Source organism: Chrysemys picta, chromosome 25 (genome assembly GCF_011386835.1).
Source record: "Chrysemys picta bellii isolate R12L10 chromosome 25, ASM1138683v2, whole genome shotgun sequence".
Taxonomy (NCBI): domain Eukaryota; kingdom Metazoa; phylum Chordata; order Testudines; family Emydidae; genus Chrysemys; species Chrysemys picta.
In genome coordinates, this window is record NC_088815.1 from 2,214,058 (window position 1) to 2,240,866 (window position 26,809).

At 57.5% G+C, this 26,809-nt stretch overlaps 1 protein-coding gene across 1 annotated transcript in view; it reads left to right on the plus strand.

The window, feature by feature from the left end:
- The window catches only part of LOC101949811 (fibrillin-2-like), a 272,305-nt gene that overhangs the window by 228,382 nt on the left and 17,114 nt on the right, over positions 1-26,809 (plus strand). Inside the window, 16 exon segments of the mRNA XM_024112612.3 lie at positions 146-262; positions 955-1,067; positions 1,069-1,084; positions 2,879-2,998; positions 3,771-3,896; positions 4,430-4,582; positions 5,504-5,569; positions 6,055-6,180; positions 6,425-6,544; positions 7,880-8,002; positions 9,121-9,252; positions 9,976-10,101; positions 21,125-21,331; positions 21,765-21,890; positions 23,346-23,468; positions 24,811-24,927. Of these exon segments, the coding sequence (XP_023968380.1) occupies positions 146-262; positions 955-1,067; positions 1,069-1,084; positions 2,879-2,998; positions 3,771-3,896; positions 4,430-4,582; positions 5,504-5,569; positions 6,055-6,180; positions 6,425-6,544; positions 7,880-8,002; positions 9,121-9,252; positions 9,976-10,101; positions 21,125-21,331; positions 21,765-21,890; positions 23,346-23,468; positions 24,811-24,927 (1,911 nt within the window).

Sequence of the window (26,809 nt, forward strand, 5' to 3'; positions counted from 1 at the left end):
TCTCCTCGGCCCCAGGTTTCTGAGTCCTCGTGCTCACCTAAGCCGCACCAGGCTGCCGTCCCCACCATGAGCGGCACTGACTGACTGCCCAGCCCCAGGCAAGCGAGGACTCAGCCCCTGATCTGCATTGATCTTCTCTTTTCAGATATTGATGAATGTGACCGGCAGCCCTGTGGGAACGGCACCTGCAAGAATACAGTCGGCTCCTACAACTGCCTGTGCTTCCCTGGCTTTGAGCTGACACACAATAATGACTGCATGGGTGAGAGACTCCAGTGTCACACAGAGTCAATGCTCTGTAGGCATGAGAGTCAGGTGTCACATAGTCACAGCTGTGTGGGTGTGAGAGTCAGATATAGGGTGACCAGACAGCAAGTGTGAAAAATCGGGACTGGGGTGGGGGTAATAGGAGCCTATGTAAGAAAAAGACCCAAAAATCGGGACTGTCCCTATAAAATTGGGACATCTGGTCACCCTAGTCAGATATCTCACAGTCATGGCTGTGTGGGAACAAGGATTGGTTATAAACACAGTGACAGCCGTGTGCGGATGAGGGTTGAGTGTCACTCAGTCACAGCTGTGTGAGAGTAAGGGTCAGGCGACACACGGTGTGGGTCTGAGGGTTTGGTGTCACACACAGTTGCAGCTGTGAGGGCATAAGGGTTGGGTGACACATGGTGATGGCTGTGTGGGTGTGAGGGTTGGGTGTCACACAGTCACAGGTGAGAGGTCATAAGGGTCAGTGTCACACAGCCATGGCTGTGTGGGTGTGAGGGTTGGGTGTCACACACAGTCACAACTTATGGGTGTGAGGGTAGGGTATCTGACAGTCACAGCTGTGAGGGCATAAGTTTCGGTGTCTCACAGAAACAGCTGTGTGGGTGTGAGGGCCAGGTGTCACACACTCACCCTGTGGGTTTGTCCCACTGTGCTTTTCTCTCCTGCTCTCTGCAGACATTGACGAGTGCTCCTCCCTGGGGGGGCAGGTGTGCCGGAATGGCCAGTGTATAAACAGCATTGGCTCCTTCCAGTGCCTGTGCCAGGAAGGGTATGACCGGACCCTGGATGGGGAAGAACTGTGTCGGTGAGTGCCTGGGCAGCAGCCACTGTAATTCTCATCATGCCCAGCCTGTGAGTCGACCATCTGCAGGCCCCTTCTGGCAAATGTGCTCTCCTCCATGCACCCACTCCTACTCTGGGCAGTGGAATCTCTGCTCTGGCTCAGGGCCATGGCTGTGGGGCTGGGGGCTGGAGCATGGGTCCCAGCCAGGAGAGATCCCAGGGCCGAGCTTGGGGGAGCTCAGGCATCACTACGCTCTCGCTAGCTGCAGACACCTGGCTCCAGTCCAGTGCCAAGCTGAGGGTTATCGAGCAAAGTCGCTGCTCCGCGCCTGGTACGGGACGCCATGGGAGTAGGTTGCCAGCTTTGTAAAATTTAAAAGCCGGACACTCCAGGTGAAGTGCTGGAACTTCTCCTGCCACGCCTCTTCCCCCGAGGCCCCACCCCTGCCACGCCTCTTCCCCGAGGCCCCACCCCTGCCACGCCTCTTCCCCCGAGGCCCCACCCTGCCACGCCTCTTCCCCCGAGACCCCACCCCTGCCACGCCTCTTCCCCCTGAGGCTCCACTAGAGTGCCCAGACAGCAAATGTGAAAAATCAGGATGGGAGGTGGGGGGTAATAGGAGCCTATATAAGAAAAAGACCCAAAAATTGAACTGTCCCTATAAAATCAGGACATCTGGTCACCCTAGGCCCCACCCCTGCCACGCCTCTTCCCCCCAAGGCCCTGCCCCTTCCTCACCTGTTCCCCCCCAAAGCCCTGCCCCTGCCCCACCTCTTCCTCTAAGGCCCTGCCCCCAGCTACTCCTCTCCTCCATCCCTCCCCCCCTCGCCCCCCGTTGCTTGCTGCTTTTCCCCTCCTACCCCCCACCCACCCCGCCTGGGTCAGGAGGATCTCGCCTGCGGAGCCGGGGCTGGGAGCTACAGCCACCTGACGCAGGTAGGAGGTGGCCCCGGCTGAGTCGGCCGGTGCGGGTGATGACCCTGCACCTCCCTGCATCCCCTGCCCACAATAACCAGACTCTGAGTGTCCGGTCAGTAGATCTGACCAGACACTGTCAGGTCCCCTTTTCAGCCAGACTTTCCAGTCGGAAACTGGGCACTTGGCCACCCTACATGGGGTCTGGTGCCATGTACCTTCTCAACCAGCAGTTTTCTTGGGGCTGCAGAGTTCCCAGCTCGGCTCCCTGGAAGCCCGAGCCTGATGCAGAGCAAGATCACCCCCCTGCATCCCCAGCCCCAGTTCTGCCCTCCGACTGAGCCTGCTGACTGACCCCCAGTGACAGCACCCAAGTGTGAGAACTGGTTGAACATGGGCCTGTAGACAGCAGCCGTTGTAGATAGCCCAGATCTTATTCAGCAGCAGACCCCAGGGGCCAGACGCCTTCTTGGCAAAGGTGGCCCAGGTGGTGCCCTGCTGTCGGAGGAGCTTGAAGAGCTTTCATAGGTTTGGTTAATGGAGGTGTTGTTGCCAAGCTAGTCACCGTGTGCAGCTGCTGGGCTTGCTGCCTGGTGCAGAGACACGCAGCGGTGTGCCCCACCCCTTCAGCCTGTGCCGGTGGCTCCCACGCCTAGCCCTGGGGGCCGGGACATTCCCACAGCAGCCAAGGACCACAGGGGGAGGACGAGATCACTGGGGTTCCGGGGGAGCAGTGGGGCCTTGTTGGGCTATGGCTCCCCCTGCTGCCCATGTAGGGTCCCTGGTGCAATAGCATGTGCAATGGTCGGGCAGTCCCTGCCTGTGGGCCAGGAAGGTTCCACATGGCAAAGCAGCCGGAGTCCAGCCCCTGGGTGACTTTCCCCTCTTGTTTCTTTGCAGACATCAATGAGTGCGTGAGCCTGCCTGGAACCTGCTCTCCGGGGACGTGTCAGAACCTGGAAGGCTCTTTCCGCTGCATCTGCCCCCCGGGGTACGAAGTGCAGAATGACAACTGCATCGGTAACGTTGGTTCCTCCATCCTACCACCGCACAGGGGCTACACTGTCATCAGCCTGGGCCAGGTGCTTCCTAGGCAGCAGGGATACAGGCACTGCCCCAAGGCCTTACATTCTAAAGCATTTGGGTGTAGGCCAAGGCTGGGGCGTGACAGCCACGGAGTAGCAGAGGGCTGGCCAGAGGTGCTTCACTCCCGTCTTGTTAGTTTCACAAGTGCTAAGGGGGTATTTTTAACAGTGTAATGAACATGCCAGTGAAATGGCATATGTGGGCACCCCCAGCCTCTAATGGAGAGAATCAGCACTGCCCAGTTATGTGTCATAGGCCCCGCCCTGTGAATAGCTAGTGGTCATTCCCTGTTAATAGAAGCGGCAGGGGCCTTGGCTTTGGAGAAGGAGGAAGAGGAAGAGAGCTGTCACCATGACAGCATGCTGTGTAGGGAGCAGTGATCACTGCTCTATGTTCGTGGGGAGCCAGGCACTGGTTGGTGTTGGGCCCCTGGGGCAGTGACACCGTGTGGCTGCAGCCTGCTCTGTGTAGGGGAGATGGGCTGTGGGGACCGGCTCAGACGGAGGACTGGGAGGTGGGTGTGACTGGGGGACAGGTGCGCGCCCCCCAGTGGAAGCCCTCAGGAAATGTGCCTGCTCTCCTGCAGGAGTGATCCCTGAGCTCTGCAGGGCCCCTGCACCTGCCCGGAGGTCTCGGCACCATGGAAGGAGCTGAGATCTTTGCCCTGGTACACGTCTAACCACCCCTCTGTCCGTCCTGCTCCCAGATATCAACGAGTGTGAGGAAGAGCCCAACATCTGCCTGTTTGGTACCTGCACCAATACCCCCGGCAGCTTCCAATGCATCTGCCCCCCCGGCTTCGTCCTGTCCGACAACGGCCGCAGATGCTTTGGTGAGTGCACGCAGCCTCGCCCACAGCCCGTGGGGTCCTCAGAGGCAGTGCTCATGTGTGGGGGCAGGGCGCCGAGGTAGGAATCCTGTGGCCCCCATGGTACCACCCAGTGCTGGGGCCCTGCCAGCTGCCATTGCTGGGATGGGCGCTGTCACCCCTGGACGTCTGGGTGAGAGAGTTCCCAGAGAGCACTGAGCCCCAGGGCATCCTCAGTGGAGGGGCATCGGCCCGATGTGCCTTCCTGCACAGCTCTGATCCCTTGGGGGCTCATCTCTGCCAGGGGGAAGGCGTAGCTTAAGGAGCTGCTCTGTATCCCTGTGCCGGAGCTGCTTGTCTCTCAGGGTCTGCTGCTTGCACATGGAGCCGCGTTCTGTGGGTTCCAGGCCCAATCCTGCTCCCATTGCTGTCAGCAGCCAAACTTGTTCACTTACACACGTGGTGCAGGCTTGGGCCCATACCGCGTGCAGCGTGTCGCCGGGAGGTGCCGCGCCCACCCCAGACGTCTGTAACATTCTCCCCTCCTGCTCCTGCAGACACCCGCCAGAGCTTCTGCTTCACCCGCTTCGACAATGGCAAGTGCTCCGTCCCCAAGGCTTTCAACACCACCAAGGCCCGCTGCTGCTGCAGCAAGATGCCCGGAGAGGGCTGGGGCGACCCCTGCGAGCTGTGCCCCCAGGAAGGAAACGGTAGGAGTCAGTGCATCGGATGCAGTAAGGAGCATAGAGCAGGAGCCACTGTGCACCTCACGGCAGGGACACCCAGCCTGGGGCAGTGATCCCATAAGCCAGTTGTTCTCAATCCAGGGTGCGCGTAACCCTGGGGGTCCGCAGAGATCTTCCAGGGGTACATCAATGCATCTAGAGATTTGCCTAGTTTTACAACAAGCTACATAAAAAGCACTAGCAAAGTCAGTACAAACTAAAATGTCATCCAGACAGTGCCTTGTGTATACTGGTCTATATACTAGACACTGAAATGTAAGTAAAATATTAATATTCCAACTGATTTATTTTATAATTATATGGTGAAAATGAGGAAGTCAGCACTTTGTCAGTACTAGTGTGCTGTGACGCGTTTGTATTTTTAGGTCTGATTTTGTAAGCAAATCGTTAAGTGAGGTGAGACTTGGGGGTACGTGAGACAAATCCGACTCCAGAGAGGGGGGGTCTGGAAAGATTGAGAGCCGCTGCCCTCAGGGATGCTTCTCAGTGGGATTGCAGTGCTCTTGGATCCTAGCAGCGTGGAGGCTTCTCTGCCAGGAGAGTGGGAAGGGGGTGCCCCTTAGCGACCGGTGCTGGGCGTTCAGACCCTGGATTCTGCTATGAGCTCTGCCGCCAATTTGCTGGCAGGCTTTGGACAAGTCACTGCAGTCCTGTGTGCCTCCGGTTCCCAGTGGGGTGCAGTTCATTCCCCCACCTCACAGGGGCACTGTGTGCTTCAAGTATTGGTGTAATCATCAAGCATCATCATTAGTATTAACGAACCCAGAAGAGGTGCTGCTCTGTCGCTCTCCCCGCTGGCTTTCCCAGACGGCATCTCTCACCTGCCTTCCAACTCCAGCTAACGGAAGCAGCTGTTTGCACATCTCATTTTTCTCCTTCTCCCAGTTGCCTTCCAGGAGCTGTGCCCGTACGGCCATGGGGCTATCCCCGGCCCAGGCGATACCCGGGAAGGTAAGCGCCAGCATTCAGGAAACAGCATGGGCCAAATGGCGCAGTGGGTGGAGTGTGCCAGTAAGTGGTGCTGCACCAGGGACTCGGATCAAGCAGCAGCCAGGCTCGGCTAGTCTGGATAGTCAGAGCAGAGCCCCTGCGCCGGGTGCCCAGAGTGCTAGTTGTGTGGAGGGGCAGGCCCTCAGAGCACTGGCGGCACGGGGGAGAGGATCTCAGAGCACTGGCGGTATGGAGGGACCAGCCCCTTCGAGCGCTGTCTGCTCAGAGCTGCAGGCCCCCCATGGGCTCAGGCCATGCCATGTTGCACCCTGAGGTCCTCACTCAGTTTTCACTGACTCCAGGGAGGGAGGCCCAGGGACTGTCCCACTGGAATAGGCTGTGGCTTGCGGCTGCTGACCCTACAGGGGGACTGTGTGTGCATGGCAAGGCTACCCGCAAATGGGGTCCCAAGAAGGGCCATTCTTATGCAGCATTTCTATCCCCAGATGTGAATGAGTGCGCCGAGAACCTCGGGATCTGCATCAACGGGGCTTGTATTAACACTGACGGCTCCTTCCGCTGCGAGTGTCCCTTTGGCTATAATTTGGATTACACCGGAGTCAACTGTGTGGGTGAGTGTCGCGGCCCTGGGTGGGGGCAGAGGTGGGTGCTGAGTTATTCCGCGACCACCTGCCTAATTCTGGCTTAGACGTTTCTAGCCCTTGCTCTTCCCCCTGAACTCCGGGGTGGAGTTCCTCACTCCCCCACGGGGGCTGCTAGCTTTGCCTGGGGCTGCATGAATGCACCGGCTGCAGGAAGACGCCAGCCGGAGTCTTTCCTGTGACTGTGCTAACGCCATTCCTGGCCTTCACCCAGATACCGATGAATGCTCCATCGGCAACCCATGTGGGAACGGGACCTGCACCAATGTGGTGGGAGGCTTCGAGTGCACCTGCGACGAGGGATTTGAGCCGGGCCCCATGATGACCTGCGAAGGTAATGTTCCTCTGGGGCATGGGGCACGGTGCCTTTCCTGATGGAGTCCCAGGAGCCCTGCAGTGGGGTCAGTGCAGCCGGTTCTCCCATGCAGCAAGAGCCCCGTCAGTCAGTGGGGGGAAGGGCAGAGTCTGACATCTGTCCCCTCCCCCTTTCCCCAGACCTCCTCTCTCCGGCTGGATCTGGGGTCACATCTGGGGAGGTTTGGGGGTTGTTGGATGCATGTAAAATTATTTCCTGTGAAGGGCAGAGCCCTGAGCACCTCTGCGGGGGCAGAGAGGGGGGCAGAAGGGGAGACTGTTGGGCTGCCTACTCCAACCAGCTCTCCGGAGCCCATGGCCAGGGGTCTGAGAGAGGGCTTCCCTTCTTAGTGGTGGTTCCTAGTCGTAGCCCCAGAAGGAGGAGTTCTGCCCTCCTTGCCCGCCTGGCATGGCCCACGCCCCACATCTGGAAGGGGGTTCAGGAAGCACAGGGACATAGGTGCCGACCCCATGAGTGCTCTGGGGCTGGAGCACCCACGGAAAATAATAGTGGGTGCCCAGCACCCATCAGCCACAGCTTCTGGGCTGTGCCACCCATCAGCTGTTTGGTTGGCTCAGGGAGGGGGTTGAGGGAGAGCTGAGAGCAGTGAGCGGCAGGTGGGCGGCTGCCTCAGGAAGGGGGCGGAGTGAGGGCAGGAAGAGGCGGGGGGAGTGCGAAACCTCCAGGGGGGGTGGAGTGGGGGCAGAGCGGGGGTACACGGGGGGCCCCAGCCAGGCAGTGTGCACTGGAACCAGCAGGGTGGGGCAGGAAAGGACTGCGATTCTTGCCCCACATACTCCTCGCCGGGCACTGGCAGTGAGACCAGTGTTGCTAAATCTGTGGCTTTGGCACTGCTGAGGATATGTACCAGCTTTCCCCAGCAGGTGGCGCTGTGCTGGGCACTAGGCTCTAGGGCAGGGGTTCTCAAACTGGGGGTTGGGACCCCTCAGGGGGTCGCGAGATTATTACCTGGGGGGGTCGCAAGCTGTCAGCCTCCAGCCCAAACCCCGCTTTGCCTCCAGCATTTAGAATGGTGTAAAATATATAAACAAGTGTTTGTAATTTAGTAGGGGGGTCGCACTCAGAGGCTTTCTGTGTGAAAGGGGTCACCAGAACAAACATTGGAGAACCACTGGTCTACGGGTTGGGGCTCCGGGTGCATCTCAGCACTCACTGCCTACACCACAGCAGGGCACAGAACCAGCGTGGTATCTCCAAGGGATGCACAACGGAGACATTTTGCTGCGGGGGAGCAGCGTGGCAGGCACAGTGTCCCATGTGCAGGTCAGACTCATTCTCTCTCCTGCCACTCAGATATCAACGAATGCGCGCTGAACCCCCTGCTCTGCGCCTTCCGCTGCATCAACACCTTCGGCTCCTACGAGTGCACCTGCCCCTCGGGATACACCCTCCGGGAAGACAGGAGAATGTGCAAAGGTAAGGGACAGCTAACCTCCCTTGGAGCTGTCCTGCCCTCCCGGCCTTTCGCCCTTAACCTGCCCCACTGGCACCGGAACGCCAGGCTGCCATCTGGGACACCGGCTTGTCTGCTCTTCCCGGCCCAGGGCTGGTTCCAGCCCCCGTGGGGTGTGCGAGCCCCAGCCATTGAGCTTTGGGATAGTGCTGGCTGGGAATGCGGCCTGGGGGCCTCAGTGTTTATCACGGTGTGTAACCACGTCTGCATACAACAGGCAATGGACCGAGCTGTGCACCGTGTCACATAGCAGAGTGCAGTCAGTGCTGGGTGGGGTTCGCTGTCTGCACCGCAGAACCCCCACCTGGGGCTCAACGAGCCAGGCTGAGCCCAGCGCTCCCGGTGTGTGGCCAGCAGGAGTCAGAGCACTCGGAGCCAGCCGGGGGCCCTCACACACACTGGGACGCACCCAGCTCAGCAGCTCTGGCAGCGTCTACTGCAGGAAGCCCTGGGGTGGCCGCAGGTCAGACAGATCCCAGGGGTGGACTGGAACGCGGGCCCTGCTAAGCACAGGAGGGATTCAGTGCTGCACAGCTTTGCCAGCTGTGTCCCATGCAGCTCGGCAGGGCTGGCACTCCAAGGAGCGGGCCATACTTGGGGGTTGACTCCTTGGGCATGACGCCTGTGCTCACAGTACCTGGCCCGGCAGGGCTGGGGCCCTCGTGTACCCAGAGGATTTCAAGGTCCCTGTGCCAGCTGGTTAGAGTGCAGGCCGAACACTGCCCCCTGGAGCTGATGCAGGAGCTGCACTGCAGCCTGGTTCTTCCTCTCCACATTCCCTGCCCCTCCGCCAGGGCTGTGTGAGCAGCACACGCCTCTTCTGTTAGTCACAGCTCCTCTTTGCAGTGGCAGGTTGGCATTAAGTCCAGTGGTTAGAGCAGGTAACTGGCATTCGATCTCTGGCTCTGCCCCTGACCTGCTGGGTGATCGTGGGCAAGTCACCTCTCTGTGCCTCTGCTTCACCAGCTGTCACGCTGGGAGCAGGAGCCCTCACTGCTCCCCTGGGTAATGAATGGCTGTCGGGGAGCGCTCAGGCCCACAGGAAGCTGCGTGGGCTCATTCGCTCTGGTGTTGGTTGCAGATCTGGACGAGTGCACAGAAGGCCTCCATGACTGCGAGTCTCGAGGGATGATGTGCAAGAACCTCATTGGTACCTTCATGTGCATCTGCCCCCCAGGAATGCAGCGCAGACCCGACGGAGAGGGCTGTACAGGTACCAGTCAGCTGGATGGAGGGAGGCATTAGCCACAGGGCCAGTGTCCATCTCCCTTCCACACTTCTAGCTGTGGAACTGTCTGTCCAGCTCCGTTCCTGAGCTGTCCGATTAGCCACCTGTCAGCCAGACCTTGCCCTGAACTCCCGAGGCTGCTACTCCTGTTGCATTAGTGCCCAAAGGCATGTTCAGGGCCAGGGCTCCACTGTGCAGTGCATGGCACCAGCCCATGCTCAGACCCAGCAGCGTTTGATTGTGGCCTTTCCCCAGGCCCTCTGCACATCCCTCTCCTGCACTGAGCTGTCAGAAGTGTCCGCATCTGAGTTACACTGGAGAATACTGGCCAGTCCTGGCCTGCATCATGTCCCCTGGTGCCACCACATGGACGCAAAGGGCACGGAAAGCTGCCCTAAGGGATACTGGGGAATAGCCAGTTTGCTGCCCAGCCAGGGGCAGGTTGAGGGCAGGAGGTGGGAGGAGGGTGGTGTAGCTGGAGAGCACTGCACTCAGTGATCCCCCCAGTGTAACAGCTGGAACATGCTGGGGCACGCTAGAGCCGTCCTGAGTTTTTGGGGTAAATTAGACCTTATCCTGGGAAGTGTCTGCTGCTTTGCTGTGGTGCTGTTGTGGCTCCATCCCGCTCAGTGGTGGCCCCTGGTTCTCAGGAACCTGAGTCTACAGACACATTGTGTTCAAGCCATTGACCAATTCCCTTCCTCCTAGATGAGAATGAATGCCGCACCAAGCCGGGGATCTGCCCCAACGGCCGCTGTGTTAACACTGTGGGCAGCTATCGGTGTGACTGCAATGAAGGCTTCCAAGCCAGCGCCTCAGGCACTGAATGCATCGGTAATTAACGTGCACAGCTTCACACAGTTCCTACCCGTGCTGAGCGAGTCTTGGTCTGGAAGCGGGGGGGCTTGTCTGGTCCTGTGGGAGTGGAGAAGTCACACACCAGCCTAGTCTCTTCCCCTGGATGAGCTGAGGTGCCGGGAGCCTGGGCTGAGCCTGGGAGAACTGGGCCGTGTGTTTGCAGCATGGTGTTGCTGTTCAGAGGCCCAGGTGGTATGTGGGGCCTGTCCAGCAGTCCCGTGTCGCTAATCTGGGAGGTGCTGATGCCTCTCTGTGCCCCTCCCCTGGGGCACCATGTCCATCGGGGCAGCTCTGCCCCGGGACAGCATTGCCAAGAGCAGATTGTGCAGGGGCTGAGCTATGAGTGCCAGAGCTGGCTGGGCTAAATGGAGACGTGTAATTACTGGGCTCGGCTGTTCTCAGTGGTGGCAGATGACAGAACGAGGAGCAATGGTCTCAAGTTGCAGTGGGGGAGGTCCAGGATGGATATCAGGAAACACTATTTCACTAGGAGGGTGCTGAAACACTGGAATGGGTTACCTAGGGAGGTGGTGGAATCTCCTTCCTTGGAGGTTTTTAAGGCCCGGCTTGACAAAGCCCTGGCTGGGATGATTTAGTTGGGGATTGGTCCTACCATGAGCAGGGGGTTGGACTAGATACCTCCTGAGGTCCCTTCCAACCCTGATGTTCTATGATTCTATGATTCTATGGGCTGTCCAGCACACCGCGCCCCGAGGCTGCCAGCTGTACCACAGCTCAGTGCTTCGGCAGCTAGACCCTGCAGGCACTAGCACCGCTGGGACCCAGGAACCAGCCGACACACGCCAAGGGCGAGGGCATTTTCCTAGGGCTGGCAGGAAAGGGAAGGGTTCCAGATACCCTGCGCACAGAGACTTAAACACTTAGCGTTCAAAGTGAGCGATAGCACTTCCGGCTCGGATCCCTGGGCAGTCCAGTGCAGAGCCAGGGCTCTTCCAGCGCAGTGCCTGGGGTGCCCCCTCAGGCCAGTCTCTACTCCAGCAAGTAGGCACTTGCAGGGTTCCAGGCCTGGCTCAGTGTCTCTCACTGAAGCCCTTCTGCACTGGCTCCCTGCCCAGCCACTGCTGCTCCCACATACATCCCACACAGGCCTGCACCCACCTGTGACATCCGGCAGTCACAGTCTGTTTCACGCGCAGCTGTCCACAGTTCCTTGGGCTTCTCTCCAGCTCCCTGCTCCCTTGTGGATGTTGCTTCAGCTTCCAGTCAGAGCCCAGAAACTTCCTGGCTCAGGACCTTTCCCCTTACCTGGCCTGGGGAAAGGTCTGGGCAGAGGAGAGGGGGCTGCAGTGTATCTCCAACAATCAGAGCGTGACACTCCCAGGGCTGGCTCTAGGCACCAGCAAACCAAGCATGTACTTGGGGCAGCACAATTTCGGGGGTGGCATTCCGGAGGGGGTTTTTTTGTTTTGTTTTTTTTGCTTCAGCAGTTGTGCTCCCGTTTTTTTGCAGGGTTTATTTTTTTATTTTTTTGCACTTGGGGCGGCAAAAAACCTAGAGCCGGCTCTGGACACTCCTAGCGCTGTTGGTCAGCGAGGCTTCTCAGGAGAGCAAGGGCTGCCCCGTCTGTCCCTGCGGATGGGAGGGTTAGCCTACGGACCACACCGAGCTGTTACCTATTTGTTCTGGGAGTGCCCCCACTGGGCTGTACAAGGGTCTGGCAGTACAAGGGGACAGAGGAAAGGGATTCTGATACACAGGTGAACAAGAGTTTCTGCCAGTAGCATGGCAGCGGTGAGTCTCTAAGGTTATACGGCTACTCTGCAGCTGGGAGGTGGGACTCCCAGCATGGGCAGAAGGACTCACGGTAGCTCGAGCAGAGCTAGGGCACTAACCATAGCCATGTGGACTGCTGTGTATTTCTTGTACATGGTAGGGTGCAGGCTGCTACTAGCAGCTCAGGCTCCTGTCCCAGATATGGACTGGCTGCAGAGCTTCCTTGGCAGAGACATACACACCAGAGCATTCACTGTAAGAGCCTGTAATGCTCTGCCAGGTATGGCTGAGCAGGGCCGCCCAGAGGGGGAGACAAGTGGGGCAATTTGCCCCGGGCCCCGCAGGGGCCCCCACGAGAATATAGTATTCTATAGTATTGCAACTTTATTTTATGGAAGGGGCCCCCAAAATTGCTTTGCCCCAGGCCCCCTGCATCCTCTGGGCAGCCCTGTGGCAGAGGTTAGTTTAACTACGGTATGTCACACACGGCACCACCTACTGGCTGAACAGTGTAATACAGTTTAGCATTCCATTCCATCGCCCCCTTTAAGTTCTACATTCCTACCATTTACAATCTTTGAAGTTCTTCTTCAAGTGATTGCTCATGTGTATTCCACTATAGGTGTGTGTGCTCGCCACGTGCACCGGTGCCGGAAGTTTTTCCCTTAGCAGTATCCATAGAGGGGGAGCACCGCTGCGACCCCTGGAGTGGCGCCGACATATTGCACCATAAAGGGGGCTGCGCGCTCCCCCCACCCTCAGTTCCTTCTTGCCGCCAGTGAAGGTAGTTGGAACTTGTTCCAGCTTAGCTTAGCTGCAGAGTTTCTAGCTTAGTGGTATCCAGTTTCACTGATCTCGTATCTTACTGAACTTTCTTTCGCGAATGCCTGGCTCGGGGCATGCCCCGTGGCCCAGGCTTCAAGTCGTGCAACTCCTGTCACAACTCCATGCCCAGAAGCGATCCTCACTCTCAGTGTCTTCACTGTCTGGGCAAGTCTCACATTAGTGACAAGTGCAAGATCTGCCACTCCTTCAAGCCCCGGACGAAGGAGTGTGAGATCCGACTCCGAGCTCTTTTAATGGAGTCAGCATTGGCCCCGGCACCGGTGCATCGAGCTGACACCGCGCCGGATTCCGCGTCTTCAGCGCGTGGTGAAGCGCCTTCGGTGCGCCGTTCTGAATTGGCACCCGGTACCGTGTCCTCGGTGCGCAGCGAGACGCTGTCGACGTCCCGGCACCGCTCCCCAGCTAAGAAGCCAGGGCAGTCTCAGCGGTGGCGAGAGAAGGACAGGGGTGAGGCCAGACCCGAGTTGGGCAGCCCACAATCCCCATCGGGATAGAGACCTCCGACTCGGGCTGAGCGGAGTAGTCCAGTCCCATCTGCGCGAGCCTCACCGGAGGTACGCATGCCTTCGACGCCAGAGGCAGCTCAGGCTGCGCGTGACATCTTAGCGCTTCTGGTGCCGGGAGCGCCGCCTCAGTCGGGCCCCCAATCCCGTGGGAAGCCACCTTTGGGCACCCATCAGCCCTCCCCAGAGGTGTTGAAGGTCGAGGCACCGTCCCGGGTCCAGGTGCCGAGCAGAGCCCTGAGACGCAGGTCGACTCCGCGTCCGGACTCTTCGACAAGCGGCTCCCACTTCTCCGCTCTTGGACACCGTCACGGAGGTAACAAGAGACGGCGCCATTCCTCTTCCAGCCGCTCCGAGAGGAACAGATCTCGATGCCGTCGGCACCGGCACTCGTACTCAGGCATCCGCCATCGCAGAGGCCATGCCCGGAGCGCGTCCCGAGAGTCTCTGACACCGCGGCACCGTGGCCACAGGCGCCGCAGGGAGACCAGAGACAGTTCCTCAGACATCTACCTGTCAACATCGTCCAGGTTGAAGTCTCGGGGCAGGAGCCGTCACAATAGAGACCGCTCCAGTCGTTCCCACGGCACCGTGCGCTCTTCCAGGACTTCGGCTTCGGTACACAGCCGTCTCTCCCTGGGCCACACCGCGCCGCAAGAACATCCAGTCCTGCCGCCCAATGCGCCTCAGTTCCAGGCCGTGCCCTGGCAGGGACAATGGTGCCAGTGGGCACCGTGGCCTCAGGCACCTGCGCAGCCAGGACCTCGCTCCGTGGCGGGAGCCTCTCAGCGCTGACCCGCGTTGCCTCCCTGGCACCGGGATCAGGCCGTGGGCGCCGAACCCCTGGCACTGACTCCAGCACCAAACCCGGACGTGGAGCCCACGGTGCCGTTGGCCGCCGAAGGCGTCGCACCGTCCATCTCTTCAGCGCAGGGCGAGTCGGTTGCGGTGCTGCCTCCCTCTTCCCAAGAGGACTTTAAAGCACATCAAGAGCTGCTTCGGAGGGTGGCAGCCAACCTTGAGCTCCGGGCCGAGGAGATGGAGGAGCCCTCCGATACTCTCTTCAATGTCCTCGCCTCCTCAGTACCGGGGCGTGTGGCGCTCCCTTTCCACCAGGGAGTCGCCAATATCACCATGGGCCTTTGGCAGACCCCGGCCACTCTCGGGCCTATTTCCAAGAAGGCCGAGAGGAAGTACTTCGTTCCCGCGAGGGATCTCGAGTAACTTTACACCCACCCAGCTCCAAACTCCCTGGTGGTAGAATCGGTCCACCACCGAGAGCGGAATGGCCAGCCCACGCCAAAGGACAAGGATGCTTGTAGACTTGATACCTTTTGGGAAAAGGTTTATTCGTCAGCGAGTTTCCAGCTCAGAGTGGCCAACCACCAGGTGCTTCTGAGCCGTTACGAGTTTAATCTCTGGGGATCCCTCCCCAGGTTTGAGCCCCTCATTCCTGACAAGGATGCGAAGGAGTTCTGGGCGCTGATTGAGGAGGGTGAGACCGCCGCCAAAGCGGCTCTCCAGGCGGCCTCGGATGCGGCGGACACAGCTGCTCGTTCGATGGCTTCCGCGGTCTCCATGCAACAGGCGTCGTGGCTCTCACTTTCAGGGCTGTCATCAGAATCCCAGTCCATAATGCAGGACCTGACGAATGGCCAGGAAAACGGCGGTTTTGACTTGTTGAGGGGGGTCACCGAGCCTGTTGCCAGTGTACCCCCCACCCAGTTAATAAAGTTACCTTTTGTAAACCGTTTATCGGACTTCCAACTGCAGTGGTCCCATATAACGTCAGACCAATGGGTCCTCAGCACCATCTCCCAAGGGTACAGGCTGCAGTTTGTTTCAACTCCTCCCAACTGTCCCCCTTCCGGGCAGCCGGCCAGGGCCCCGGAGCATGCCCTCCTCCTCGGTCAGGAGGTAGAGCACCTCCTCTCTCTGGGAGCAGTGGAAAGGCTACCACGGGAATACCAGGGCAGGGGCTTTTACTCCAGGTATTTCCTCATCCCCAAGGCGAAGGGCGGGCTTCAGCCCATCCTCGACCTGCGGAATCTCAACCAGTTTCTGGTGCATTGCAAATTCCGCATGGTATCCCTGGCCTCTATTATTCCATCCCTAGACAAGGGGGATTGGTTTACGGCACTGGACCTCCAGGATGCTTACTTTCACATCCACATTTTCGAGGGTCACAGGCGCTTCCTCCGTTTCCTGGTGGGTCAGGACCATTTCCAATTTACGGTTCTCCCCTTTGGCCTTTCTACTGCCCCCAGGGTATTTACAAAATGTATGGCGGTGGTGGCAGCCCACCTCAGGAGGAAAGGGCTGCAGATCTTCCCCTACCTCGACGACTGGCTGCTCAAGGGCCGGTCTCGCACTCTGGTGCAACAGCAGACGAGCTTCCTGCTAGACACCTGCGGAGCTCTAGGCCTACTGGTAAATGAGGAGAAATCCACGTTAATTCCGGTTCAGTGCATGAGCTTTATAGGGGCGCTGTTAGATTCCCGGGTGGCCACGGCTTCCTCCCACGGGACAGATTCAAGACGCTCAAAGCTCTCATCAACTCGGTCACGGACTTTGCGGTAACCACGGCACGGGTGTGTCTCCAAATCCTAGGCCACATGGCAGCGTGCACCTATGTGGTGAGACATGCCAGGCTTTGGATGCGGCCCCTTCAGCTCTGGCTGGCCTCCTGGTATTCCCAGGCCAGGGACGGCCTGGACAAGGTGGTCACAGTGCCCCCCAGGGTGGTGGCAGGCCTCCAATGGTGGTCCCTCCCGAGCAACATGCTTCAGGGTATTCCCTTCCGAGAGCCTCCTCCCTCACTAGATCTAGTGTCGGACGCCTCGGATCTAGGTTGGGGAGTCCACGTGGGGGAATTCAAGACCCAGGGTATGTGGTCACCAGAGGAACTAACCCTGCACATAAATGTCAGGGAGCTCAGGGCCGTACGCCTGGCATGCTTGGCATTTCGCCAGCACATACAGGGCAGGGTGGTCAGAGTCCTCACGGACAACACGACCGCCCTGTATTATGTCAACAAGCCGGGGGGCATGCGTTCCCGGGCCTTATGCCAGGAAGCCCAGCTCCTGTGGGAGTTCTGTATAGACCACAATATACTCCTGTGGGCTTTTTACCTGCCCGGCAAGAGCAACACGCTTGCGGACCGCCTGAGCAGAGTATTCTCCCAACAGCACGAGTGGTCCCTACACAAAGAGGTGGCCAGGTGGATCTTCCTACAGTGGGGTGCTCCCCAGGTAGACCTGTTCGCCACCGCCCAGAATCAACAGTGTCCTCGATTCTGCTCCAGAGCAGGAGACGGCGACGGGGCGCTATTGGATGCGTTCCTGCTCCCATGGTCGGGGCCCCTGTTGTACGCCTTCCCGCCCTTCCCCTTAATAGACAGGGTCCTACAGAAGGTGAAGTCAGACGGGGCGAGGATTATCCTCATAGCCCCGGATTGGGCCCGTCAGCATTGGTACTCTTAGCGCCCCCCGTAGGCTGCCGCTCCGCCTGGACCTCCTCTCCCAGGAGCAGGAGGAAGGTCGTCTCCTCCATCCCAACCTAGCCACGCTCCACCTGACAGCGTGGCTGCTCCATGGTTAAATGAGCAGGAGGGGAGGTGTTCTGAGGCTGTAAGAAGGGTCCTGCTGGAAAGTAGGAAACTCTCCATGCGACGAACCTACCTGGCTAAGTAGTGTAGGTTCTCTATGTGGGTGAGGGATAGAGGTTCCTCTCCCTCTTCCACGTCTATCCAGCTTGTCCTTGATTACCTTCTGTCCCTTCGGACCCAAGGCCTGACGCCCTCCTCCATCAGGGTGCACCTGGCGGCCATTTCGGCTTTCCACCCCCCAGTGCAGGGCCTGTCGGTATTCTCGCATCACATGACGGCCCAGTTTCTGAAAGGGTTAGATCGGGCATTCCCTTATGCCAGACCCCCGATCCCGCTCTGGGACCTGAACCTAGTGCTCTCCCGCCTTACAGGGCCTCTCTTTGAGCCTTTAGCCACGTGCTCGTGATCCCACCTGTCGTGGAAGGTGGCATTCCTAGTGGCCATCACCTCAGCCCGCTGGGTCTCGGAGCTCAGGGCCCTGACTTCTGAACCGCCGTATACGGTTTTCCATAAGGATAAGGTTCAGCTCCGCCCTCACCCTGCTTTTTTGCCGAAGGTAGTCTCGGCTTTTCACATGGATCAGGATATTTTCCTTCCGATCCTGTTTCCTAAGCCCCATTCCTCCAATGAGGAACGACGCCTGCACATGTTAGACGTGCGCAGAGCGCTGGCCTTTTACTTAGACAGAACCAGGCCATTTAGGAAGTCCCCCCAGCTTTTTATTGCTTTGGCTGAGCGCATGAGGGGACGACCGGTGTCCACCCAGCGATCTCCCGCTGGATCACCTCGTGCATTCGCACCTGTTACGACCTGGCAGGGGTGCCCCCGCCTCCTATAGTAAAGGCTCATTCGACGAGAGCCCAGGCCTCGTCAGCGGCCTATGTGGCTCATGTCCCCATTCTGGACATCTGTAGGGCTGCTACGTGGTCCTCTGTCCACACTTTTTCATCGCACTATGCGATCGTCTCCCAAACGAGGGATGACGCCGGGTTTGGTAGGGCGGTACTCCGCCTTGGTAACACTTAACACTCCTACCCACCTCCATCAGGTATAGCTTGGAGTCACCTATGGTGGAATACACATGAGCAATCACTCAAAGAAGAAAGGACAGTTATCTGTTCCGTAACTGGCGTTCTTCGAGATGTGTTGCTCAAGTGTATTCCACGTCCCGCCCTCCTTCCCCTCTGTCGGAGTTGTCTGGCAAGAAGGAACTGAGGGTGGGGGGAGCACGCAGCCCCCTTTATGGCATGATATGTCGGCGCCACTCCAGGGGTCGCAGCGGTGCTCCCCCTCTACAGATACTGCTAAGGGAAAAACTTCCGGCACCGGTGCACGTGGCAAGCATGCACACCTATAGTGGAATACACTGAGCAACACATCTCGAAGAATGCCAGTTACGGAACAGGTAACTGTCCTTTCAGTACGGATCAATGTGTAAAGCGTCTCTGAATTGTCCTGGTTTTCTAATTATGTAACCCAAACGTGTAACAACTTGTTCATCAGGCTGTCCGTTAGTTGTAACGACTGGCTGTGGTTGTTCTGGAATTCTTGTTCTGCATCTGCCATCCATAGAGTTTGCTCTGTTGATTGTTCTTTCTGAGGAACATGCTGTAGATGTCGATGGTTTCTTTTGAACTCTCCACTGTCAGTGTCAATCATAAATGATCTAGGCACTGAATTTTTTTTCTTTACAACAGCTGGAATTGCCCATCCTTTTTCTCTATCCAATTTGACACAAACGCTGTCCCCAGGTTCTAGACCCTGCTGTTCTCTAATGAGCGAAGACTGTTGTAAAAGTGTCATGAGATCTTTTTGCCTTTTTATCCAATTTAGCTACTCTCTTCATGTCTGGCCACTTTGGAAAGAGATTCTTGCCCAAAGTTGGAACAGTAGTTCTGAGTTGTCTCCCCAACAGGAGTTTTGCGGGACTGTATCCAGTAGTTCCTATAGGTGTTGATCTGTAGCTCAGAAGAGCAAGGAATGGATCTTGCTGCTGTAGGATTTTGCTGACTCTCTCAGCCTTGCCATTGACTTGTGGGTAATGTGGACTGCTAGTAATATGATCAAAATCATATTTCATTTGGAATGACTTAAGTGGATCGCCTTTCAAAAGTCCACTAATATCAAATCCTCCATCAAGTTCTTCCACCTTTCTCACTAAGCCCATCCTGGCTGCCATGCTGTGGCAGAGAAGGTCATTGGTCTTTGATCCTTTGATCACATGCACTCTGAATGCAAAGCTTTTGTCTTTGTAAGCTGTTTCTGTGGTAAATTGACCCATACAATTCAGATACCTCCAGGGCTAGTCAGTTGTGTCCAGTGACTTCAGCTCTGGAAGGGGTTGGCGGTGATTGTAAGTCCCTTCTGAGATGGTTCTGACATCAGCTCCTCGGTCAGTTTTAAAGTCAATTGTCTTGCCATGAATGTTCAGTTTCACTTTCCAGGCAGGGTCTGCGTGGTCACAAGTGATAGATCCCAGAAACAATGGCTCTTGATTGTCTGTAATATGAGTCAACTCCCTGACTGCTTTGATGCAGCAAACAGCTGCAAAATACCCATAGTTTCTGCATGTATTACACCTTGCGCCTCTGGCTGGCCATGCATCCTCTTTTGGGTTATGTTTTTTTCCACACCCTGTGCATGTACGCTGGAATTTGTCCAGCTTAGCCTGGGGTTTTATCGTAGAATTATAGGGTTAGAAGGAACCGCAGGGGTCATCTAGTTTAACCCCCTGCCAAGATGCAGGATTTGTTGTGTCTAAACCATCGAATACTCCAGTGTCTGTTTACAGCTTCTAAGTTAGTGTCAGGTTTTTCAAATTGCTCCTGCCTTTTGTTCTGTTGATTGACTAGTTCAGACTGCTTTGCTATCTGGATAGCTGTGACTAGGGCTCTCTTCAGTTGTAGCTCCTGTGAAAGGTTTTTATCTGTGAATCCAACAATCAGCCTGTCTCTAATATTTTCATGTTTTGCTTTCCCAAAATCAGTTTTCAGCCAATGCATGCAGAGCTCTTATAAAACATTCAACATTTTCCCCTGGTTCTTGAATTCTCTGGTGAGAACATGCTCTTTCATAAACCACATTTCTCGAAGGTATAAAATATGCATCAAACACAGCCAGAACAGTTTCATAGTCAGCTTTGTGACTGTCTTTAATAAAGTCAAATGATTTCAAGTTATGCTGCGGCCTGCTTCCCCATAGCATAAATTAAAGAAGATGCCTGAATATCTCCAGTGTCTTTATGCAGCTTTGTAGCAATTTGAAATCTTGCAAAATACTGCCTCTAGTCTGTTCATTGTGAAAGTTTGTCAACGCTGAAGGTCTCTGAGGCACTGAAGAGTGGCGTGTTGATGAGATCCTCCAACCTGTGTTGCTTTGTTCCAGCTGTTTGTTCTCCTCTGGCACTAGTTTACTTCTGACTTCATGTCATGTGCTTCTTCTGTGTGGTATATTGCAAGGCTGCAGCTAGCAGATCAAGCTTCTGTATCAGATAGAGACTGACAACTGAGCTTCCTTATGAGATAGATAGACACCAGATTTGTTCATTATAAGATCCTTTAATGCTCTCCCAGGTATGGCTGAGGTTAGCTTAGCCTGTGCATTTTGCATCTAGTGGCTGAACAGTGTAATACAGTTTAGCATTCCATTACATAGACGTTGCGGCAAGGGTGGTCGCTTGGGCTGGCGTCCTGAGGTCAGAGCTGGAGGGTCAGGCCAGGTGGGCTTGGACTCAGGCAGCTAGCTCAAGCTGCCTCCCACCCCACAATGTCCATGCTGTTATTTTTAGCGCACTACTCGGTCTGAGCTTGTGTCAGTCTGTCTACCCACACTGGAAATCCCACCTCCCAGCTGCAGTGTGGACATACCCAAAGAGGAACTTCCATGCAGGTAGGCTCAGGGAGGTCGCACCAAGCCGAGGGCTCACAGAAGCAGACATAGAGGGGCTGGGGATTCCAGGCTAGAGTGGACAAAGCACTAGATATGTCCTGCAGGGAACAATCCTGGCCCAGCTCCCCAGAGGGTGCGCATAGGGTCTGCCCCTGATGTGACTCTGAGATGCTAGGCTGGCCTATCTGACACCAGCTCTGCCCACTGGCATCCCCCAAGTTGCAGAGTAGACCTGTACATAACATTGGGGCTGGTCACACCCCATCCACAGCCAGTTATGGGCCCTGAATACAGACATGTCAAGCAGCACTTCTACCTGCTGCAAGTCCAGGTGTCCTCTCCCACCACTGTATCCAGCTCCCTTGTCGCGGCTGGCGCTGGCACCATCCTCGTCACTGCACTCCTCTCTTTCTTTGCTCAGACACCCGCCAGGGATTCTGCTTCACTGAAGTGCTGCAGACCATGTGCCAGATGTCCTCCACCAACCGCAATCCGGTCACCAAGTCTGAGTGCTGCTGCAATGGTGCCCGCGGCTGGGGGACCCAGTGTGAGCTCTGCCCTCTCCCAGGAACCACCCAGCACAAAAAGATGTGTCCACATGGGCCTGGGTACACCACCGATGGGCGAGGTACGTGCCAGGCTGCTCAGTGCCTACAGGATGGGGATAGGCGGGTGGGAAATGGGCCGGGCATGCGCCCCACATGGTGTCTGCTAGCCCTTGGTGTCCGGGTGCGCAGCAGCACCTCTCCCTTGTACATGCTCTGCCAGTGCCAGGCCAGTGCAGTGTCTGCTCCCCCAGGGTCCCAAATCACCCTGTGGGGGATGGGTGCAGGCTGGGTGCACCAGCTGGAGCAGGCTGCACCTTCCAAGGGCAGGCACTGTGTGTGCACTCCTCTGGGGAGGGCAGGATTGATCCCCCAGGGCACAGCCCTCAGAGGTCCCCCTGGGGTGGAGCAACTGCACACGGCCCTTGCCCAGTGCGGAGGCTGAACCCCTCCACCATGGCAGGCAGAGGCTGGGTGCCCTGACGCATTGCATTGATGAGTCCCTCCATCCTCCAGACATCGATGAGTGCAAGGTGCTGCCCAACCTCTGCAGAAATGGACAGTGCATCAACAGCATCGGCTCCTTCCACTGCCACTGCAAGCTGGGCTATACCACCGACATCACGGGCACAGCCTGCATGGGTGAGTCAGACCCAGCACCTCCTGGCCTTCACAGTGCCCAGAGAGCATCCCCTGGGCTGTGCCCTGCGGCTCTCCTGTCCGCCTTCCATGCAGCTGGAATTACAGGGGCTGTTCCCAACCCTCTGCAGCGTGGGGCACTGCCCCACACTCCCAGCACAAAGAACCTGCCCAGTTCCTGTCTCGGTCACACGCTGGTTAACCCCATAGTCTCCAGGCCACATTCCTATCTCAGTCACACGCTGCTTAACCCCGTAGTCTCCGGGCCACGTTCCTGTCTCGGTCACACGTTGTTTAACCCCGTAGTCTCCGAGCCACGTTCCTGTCTCGGTCACACGCTGGTTAACCCCGTAGTCTCCGGGCCACGTTCCTGTCTCGGTCACACGCTGGTTAACCCCGTAGTCTCCGGGCCACGTTCCTGTCTTGGTCACACGCTGGTTAACCCCGTAGTCTCCGGGCCACGTTCCTGTCTCAGTCACACGCTGGTTAACCCTGACATTTCCATGCCAGGCACACACACACACATTGTTTTTGCCTCTTTTATCACAAGCACAGAGCGTTGCCCAAATGCAAACCTCTCTGCTTCCCTGGCCCAGCCTTGTCCTTTGTCCTGAAGGCTCAAGCATGCAGCTGGGAATAAATTGAAGAGCCTGAGGCCCTCCACAGAGAATGCTGTCACCAGCAGCCATGTACTCAGATCTAGGGGCTGCTATCCAATGTGCCCCTGACCAGCCCTGTTGATTGAGCTGACGTCCTAGGAGGCCAGCACCCAAAGGCCTTCCTAGATCCAAGCCAGCCCCCAGAATGGCAGAAAGAAGGAAATGGGACAGCCATGGCAGCAATGCTGTCCTGCAGCACCGAGGAGACCTGTAGAGCCCTGGGCACACAGGGGGCATGACTTGCAGTGGGCACTCTGTTGCAGTTCCCTTTCACTGATCCACCCCACTCCCAGCTTGGGGTCCCTTCCCAGCATGCCCCAGCAAGGTGCCTAGGTGAGGAGTCTCTGTCACCTGCTTTCTACATGGAGCAGGAGATGGGAAGTGCCTAGCGTGAGCCCTGGCGCAATGAGCCCTCTGGTCACTGCAAACCCAGCCTGCTGTCCATGTGTCAGTGGGCTGCGCCTGTCCGAGTCAGGCCCTTCGGTATGAGGTTATCACGCCCCCCTCACACCAGGGCACTCGCTGCGAGCACGTCTCACTCCCCTGGCAAAGGGAAGGCATCACTAATTGTAATTCGAAGGTGCCAGGCACCAAGTAACCGCCACTGCCCATTGTTGTCGGGGGGGGGGGCGGTGGGAGGGGCGGTTCTTCTGGGCTGAGTCACCAGGCCCCAGGTAGGAAACAGCCGGTTAAGCAGGAAGTTCCATTTGATGAGAGTCCTCGTGTTTCCAATGGGCCATCACCCAGCTCAGCCCACAGCCATGTTCCTGCTGACTTGTCCTGTTTCTCTTGAGTCTAGATCTGGATGAGTGTAACCAGTCTCCTAAGCCATGTAACTTCATCTGCAAGAACACGGAGGGCAGCTACCAGTGCTCCTGCCCCAGGGGGTACATCCTCCAGGAAGACGGAAAGACCTGCAAAGGTACCGGCCCAAGGACAGGAGGCAGCAGAGGCCCTGCCCTGCCTCTCCCTGTGCTGCAGCGCAGGTTGCGCAACCATGGCTTGGCTTTGAGGGGAGCCATGTCCCCGGGATCGTGCTCTCCGCTGTCATTCAGCTTCCGGGCCCAAGTGCAGTGACACAAGGACACGCAGTGGAGTGCGTGTGGCTGAACTCCCAGCCCCATTGACGTCAATGGGGTCAGGATTTCACCCTCTCTCCTGGCTCCTCAGCAATATTCTGAACAGCTCCCAGGCCCTGTGCTGCCTCCCCGACAGCGTGCAAGCTCTTGAGCCAGCTACTACAACTGTACGGCATCTGGGTTGCCCTCCGGCCCCTGGGGCCAGGGCCGGCTCTAGGCCCCAGCAAAACAAGCTGCTGCTTGGGGCGGCATGGCCGGCGCCAGAATGCCGCCCCTAAAAATGTGCCCCGGCCGCCCTAGCTCACCTCCGCTGCTGCTGCCACGGCGCATGAAACAGCTGATTCGTGCGCCGCTACTCGCCCTCCCTCCCTGGCTCTCAAACCCAGGAAGGGGGGGAGATCCCGAGCGGCCGCGGCACGGCACCGCTTCTCCCCCTCCCTCCTAGGCTTGAGAGCCTGCGGGAAGGAGGCAGGGCTGGGGATTTGGGGAAGGGGCGGAGTTGAGGCGGGGCCGGGGTAATTAAATAAGGGGGGGGCGGCCAAAATTGTTTTTGCTTTGGGCGGCAAAAATCCTAGAGCCGGCCCTGCCTGGGGCTGACAGCTAGACCTCACCCTTCACTGTCTGCTCTCCTGGGGCCCGTGCCTTACACAAAGGTGCACTCGCCTGCATCCCTGGGGCACCAGGCCACACTCAGCTCTCACTCAGCACCATAGCTATTGCTGCCAACCAAGCGTCTGGTGTGCTGGGCAGAGTTAGTGTTAGTGGCTGTGGCTGGCTCTCGGAATCTGGTGCATCTGGCTGGGGGCGTGCATGCCCTACAGGAGTCTGGGAGTGTGAGACCGGGGTCATGCAGCTAGTGGAAAAGATTTCCACGAGGCAGTGAACAATTTCATTGTCTTCTACATGCCTTGATACATGGTTCTGCAAGTAGGGCCAGGGCACAAGTACCAGGGCAGGGTCGAGTGTGAGGCACAGATTGCCACAGGTGTGTTCCCTGCACAAGGGCCAATCCCAGTCCAGTTCCTGCCTCTCTGGCCTGCCCTGGGACAGTGTGGCTCTGCACGGTCCTGGCTGCCCGGGACAGAGCGGCTCAGAGGACCCCTGTACTATGTGTGGCTCAGTATAGTAACACGAGTGCGAGACAGGGCTAACTATTGGCACGTGGGCTTGTGTTTGTTGCCTTAGACTTGGATGAATGCTCCACCAAGCAGCACAACTGCCAGTTCCTGTGTGTGAATGTCATTGGCGGATTCAACTGTAAATGCCCCCCTGGATTCACTCAGCATCACTCCTCCTGCATCGGTGAGTAACGCCAGCTCTAGCAACTCCCCCGCCCACCGTTGCCACCAGCAGCACCCTGGGGAGCCTGGAGGGAAATGCTTCTTTCAGCCCCCTGCTCTGGCTGCAGGGTCTGGACAACCAACAAGAGGTGAAGCCCTTTTAGATTTGGTACTGGTGAGTAGTAAGAACCTCACAAAAGAACTGGTTGTAGGGAACAACCTTGTTTCAAGTGATCATGAGCTAATTCAGTTTAAACTAAATGGAAGACTAAACAAAAATAGATCTGCAACTAGGGGCCTTGATTTCAAAAGGGCAAACTTTAAAAAGTGAAGGGAACTAGTTAGGGAAGTGGACTGGATAGTAGGGTTACCATATTTTGTGCCTCCAAATGGAGGACACTCCCCGGGGCCCTGGCCCCGCCCCCAGCGCCGCCCCCGCCCCAACTCCGCCCCCTCCCAAAGTCTCCGCCCCCTCCCCTGCTTCCCGCGAACATTTAATTCGCGGGAAGCCTGAAGCAGGTAAGGGGGGCGGGGGGGAGGAGGCGCGGCCCAGGCTGGCCCCCCGGCGGCTCCAGCCTGGGTTGGCTCGGGCCCTGGGGTGCCGGCCCCGACCGACCACCCCCCGCGGGCCCGGCGCACCCCCCGGTTCCCCGCCCCGCGGGCCCGGCTCCCCGCCCCGCGGGCCCGGCGCACCGACCCCGGCCCCGGCTGCCGGCCCCGCGGGCCCGGCGCACCGACCCCGGCCCCGGCTGCCGGCCCCGCGGGCCCGGCGCACTGACCCCGGCCCCGGCTGCCGGCCCCGCGGGCCCGGCGCACCGACCCCGGCCCCGGCTGCCGGCCCCGCGGGCCCGGCTGCCGGCCCCGCGGGCCCGGCGCACCCCCGGACCGGCTCCCCGACCCGGCCCCACGGGCCCGGACCGGCTCCCCGGACCGGCTCCCGGCCCCGCGGGCCCGGACCGGCACCGCGCTCCCGGCCCGGCACCATGCCCCCGACCCCGGACAAAGAGGCCCCGGCCGAGCCTCCCGATTTTCCCGGACATGCCCGGCTTTGGGGGATTTCCCCCCGGACGGGGATTTGAGCCCCCAAAAGCCGGACATGTCCGGGAAAATCCGGACGTATGGTAACCCTACTGGATAGAAGAACTCGGGGATCTGAATGTGTAGGAGGTTTGGAATTACTTTAAGTCAAAGTTGCAGAAACTATCTGGCACCTGCATCACAACCACAGGGAAAAATTCATAGGGAAGGGTTTCAGACCAAGCTGGATGAACAAGCATCTCAAACAGATGATTAAGAGAAAGCAGAAAGCCTACAAGGAATGGAAAATGAGATGGATCAGCAAGGAAAGCTATCTCTTGGAGGTCAGAAATTGTAGGGATAAAGTGAGAACTGCCAAGAGCCAAGCAGAATGGACCTTGCAAAGGGAATTAAAAGCAATAGTAAAAGGTTCTATAGTCAGATAAATAAAAAAAACCAAGGAAAGAAGAAGTGTGACCGCTAAACACTGAGGATGGGGTGGAGATTAAAGATAATCTAGGCATGGCCCAACACCTAAACGGATACTTTGCCTCAGTTTTAAATAGGGGTAATGAGGAGCTGAGATACAGTGGCAGGGTGGTTAATGGAAATTAGGATATGGAAGTAGAAATTACCACATCCAAGGTGGAATTCAAACTCAAACAACTTAATGGGACTAAATCGGGGGGCCTGAATAATCTCCATCCAAGAATATAAAAGGAATTCACACATGAAATTGCAAGCCCAATAGCAAGGATTTTTAATGAATCTCTAAACTCGGGGGTCGTACCTTATAACTGGAGAATTACTAATATAGTTCCTATTTTTTAAGAAAGGAAAAAAAGTTATCCGGGAAACTATAGGCCTGTTAGTTTGACCTCAACTGT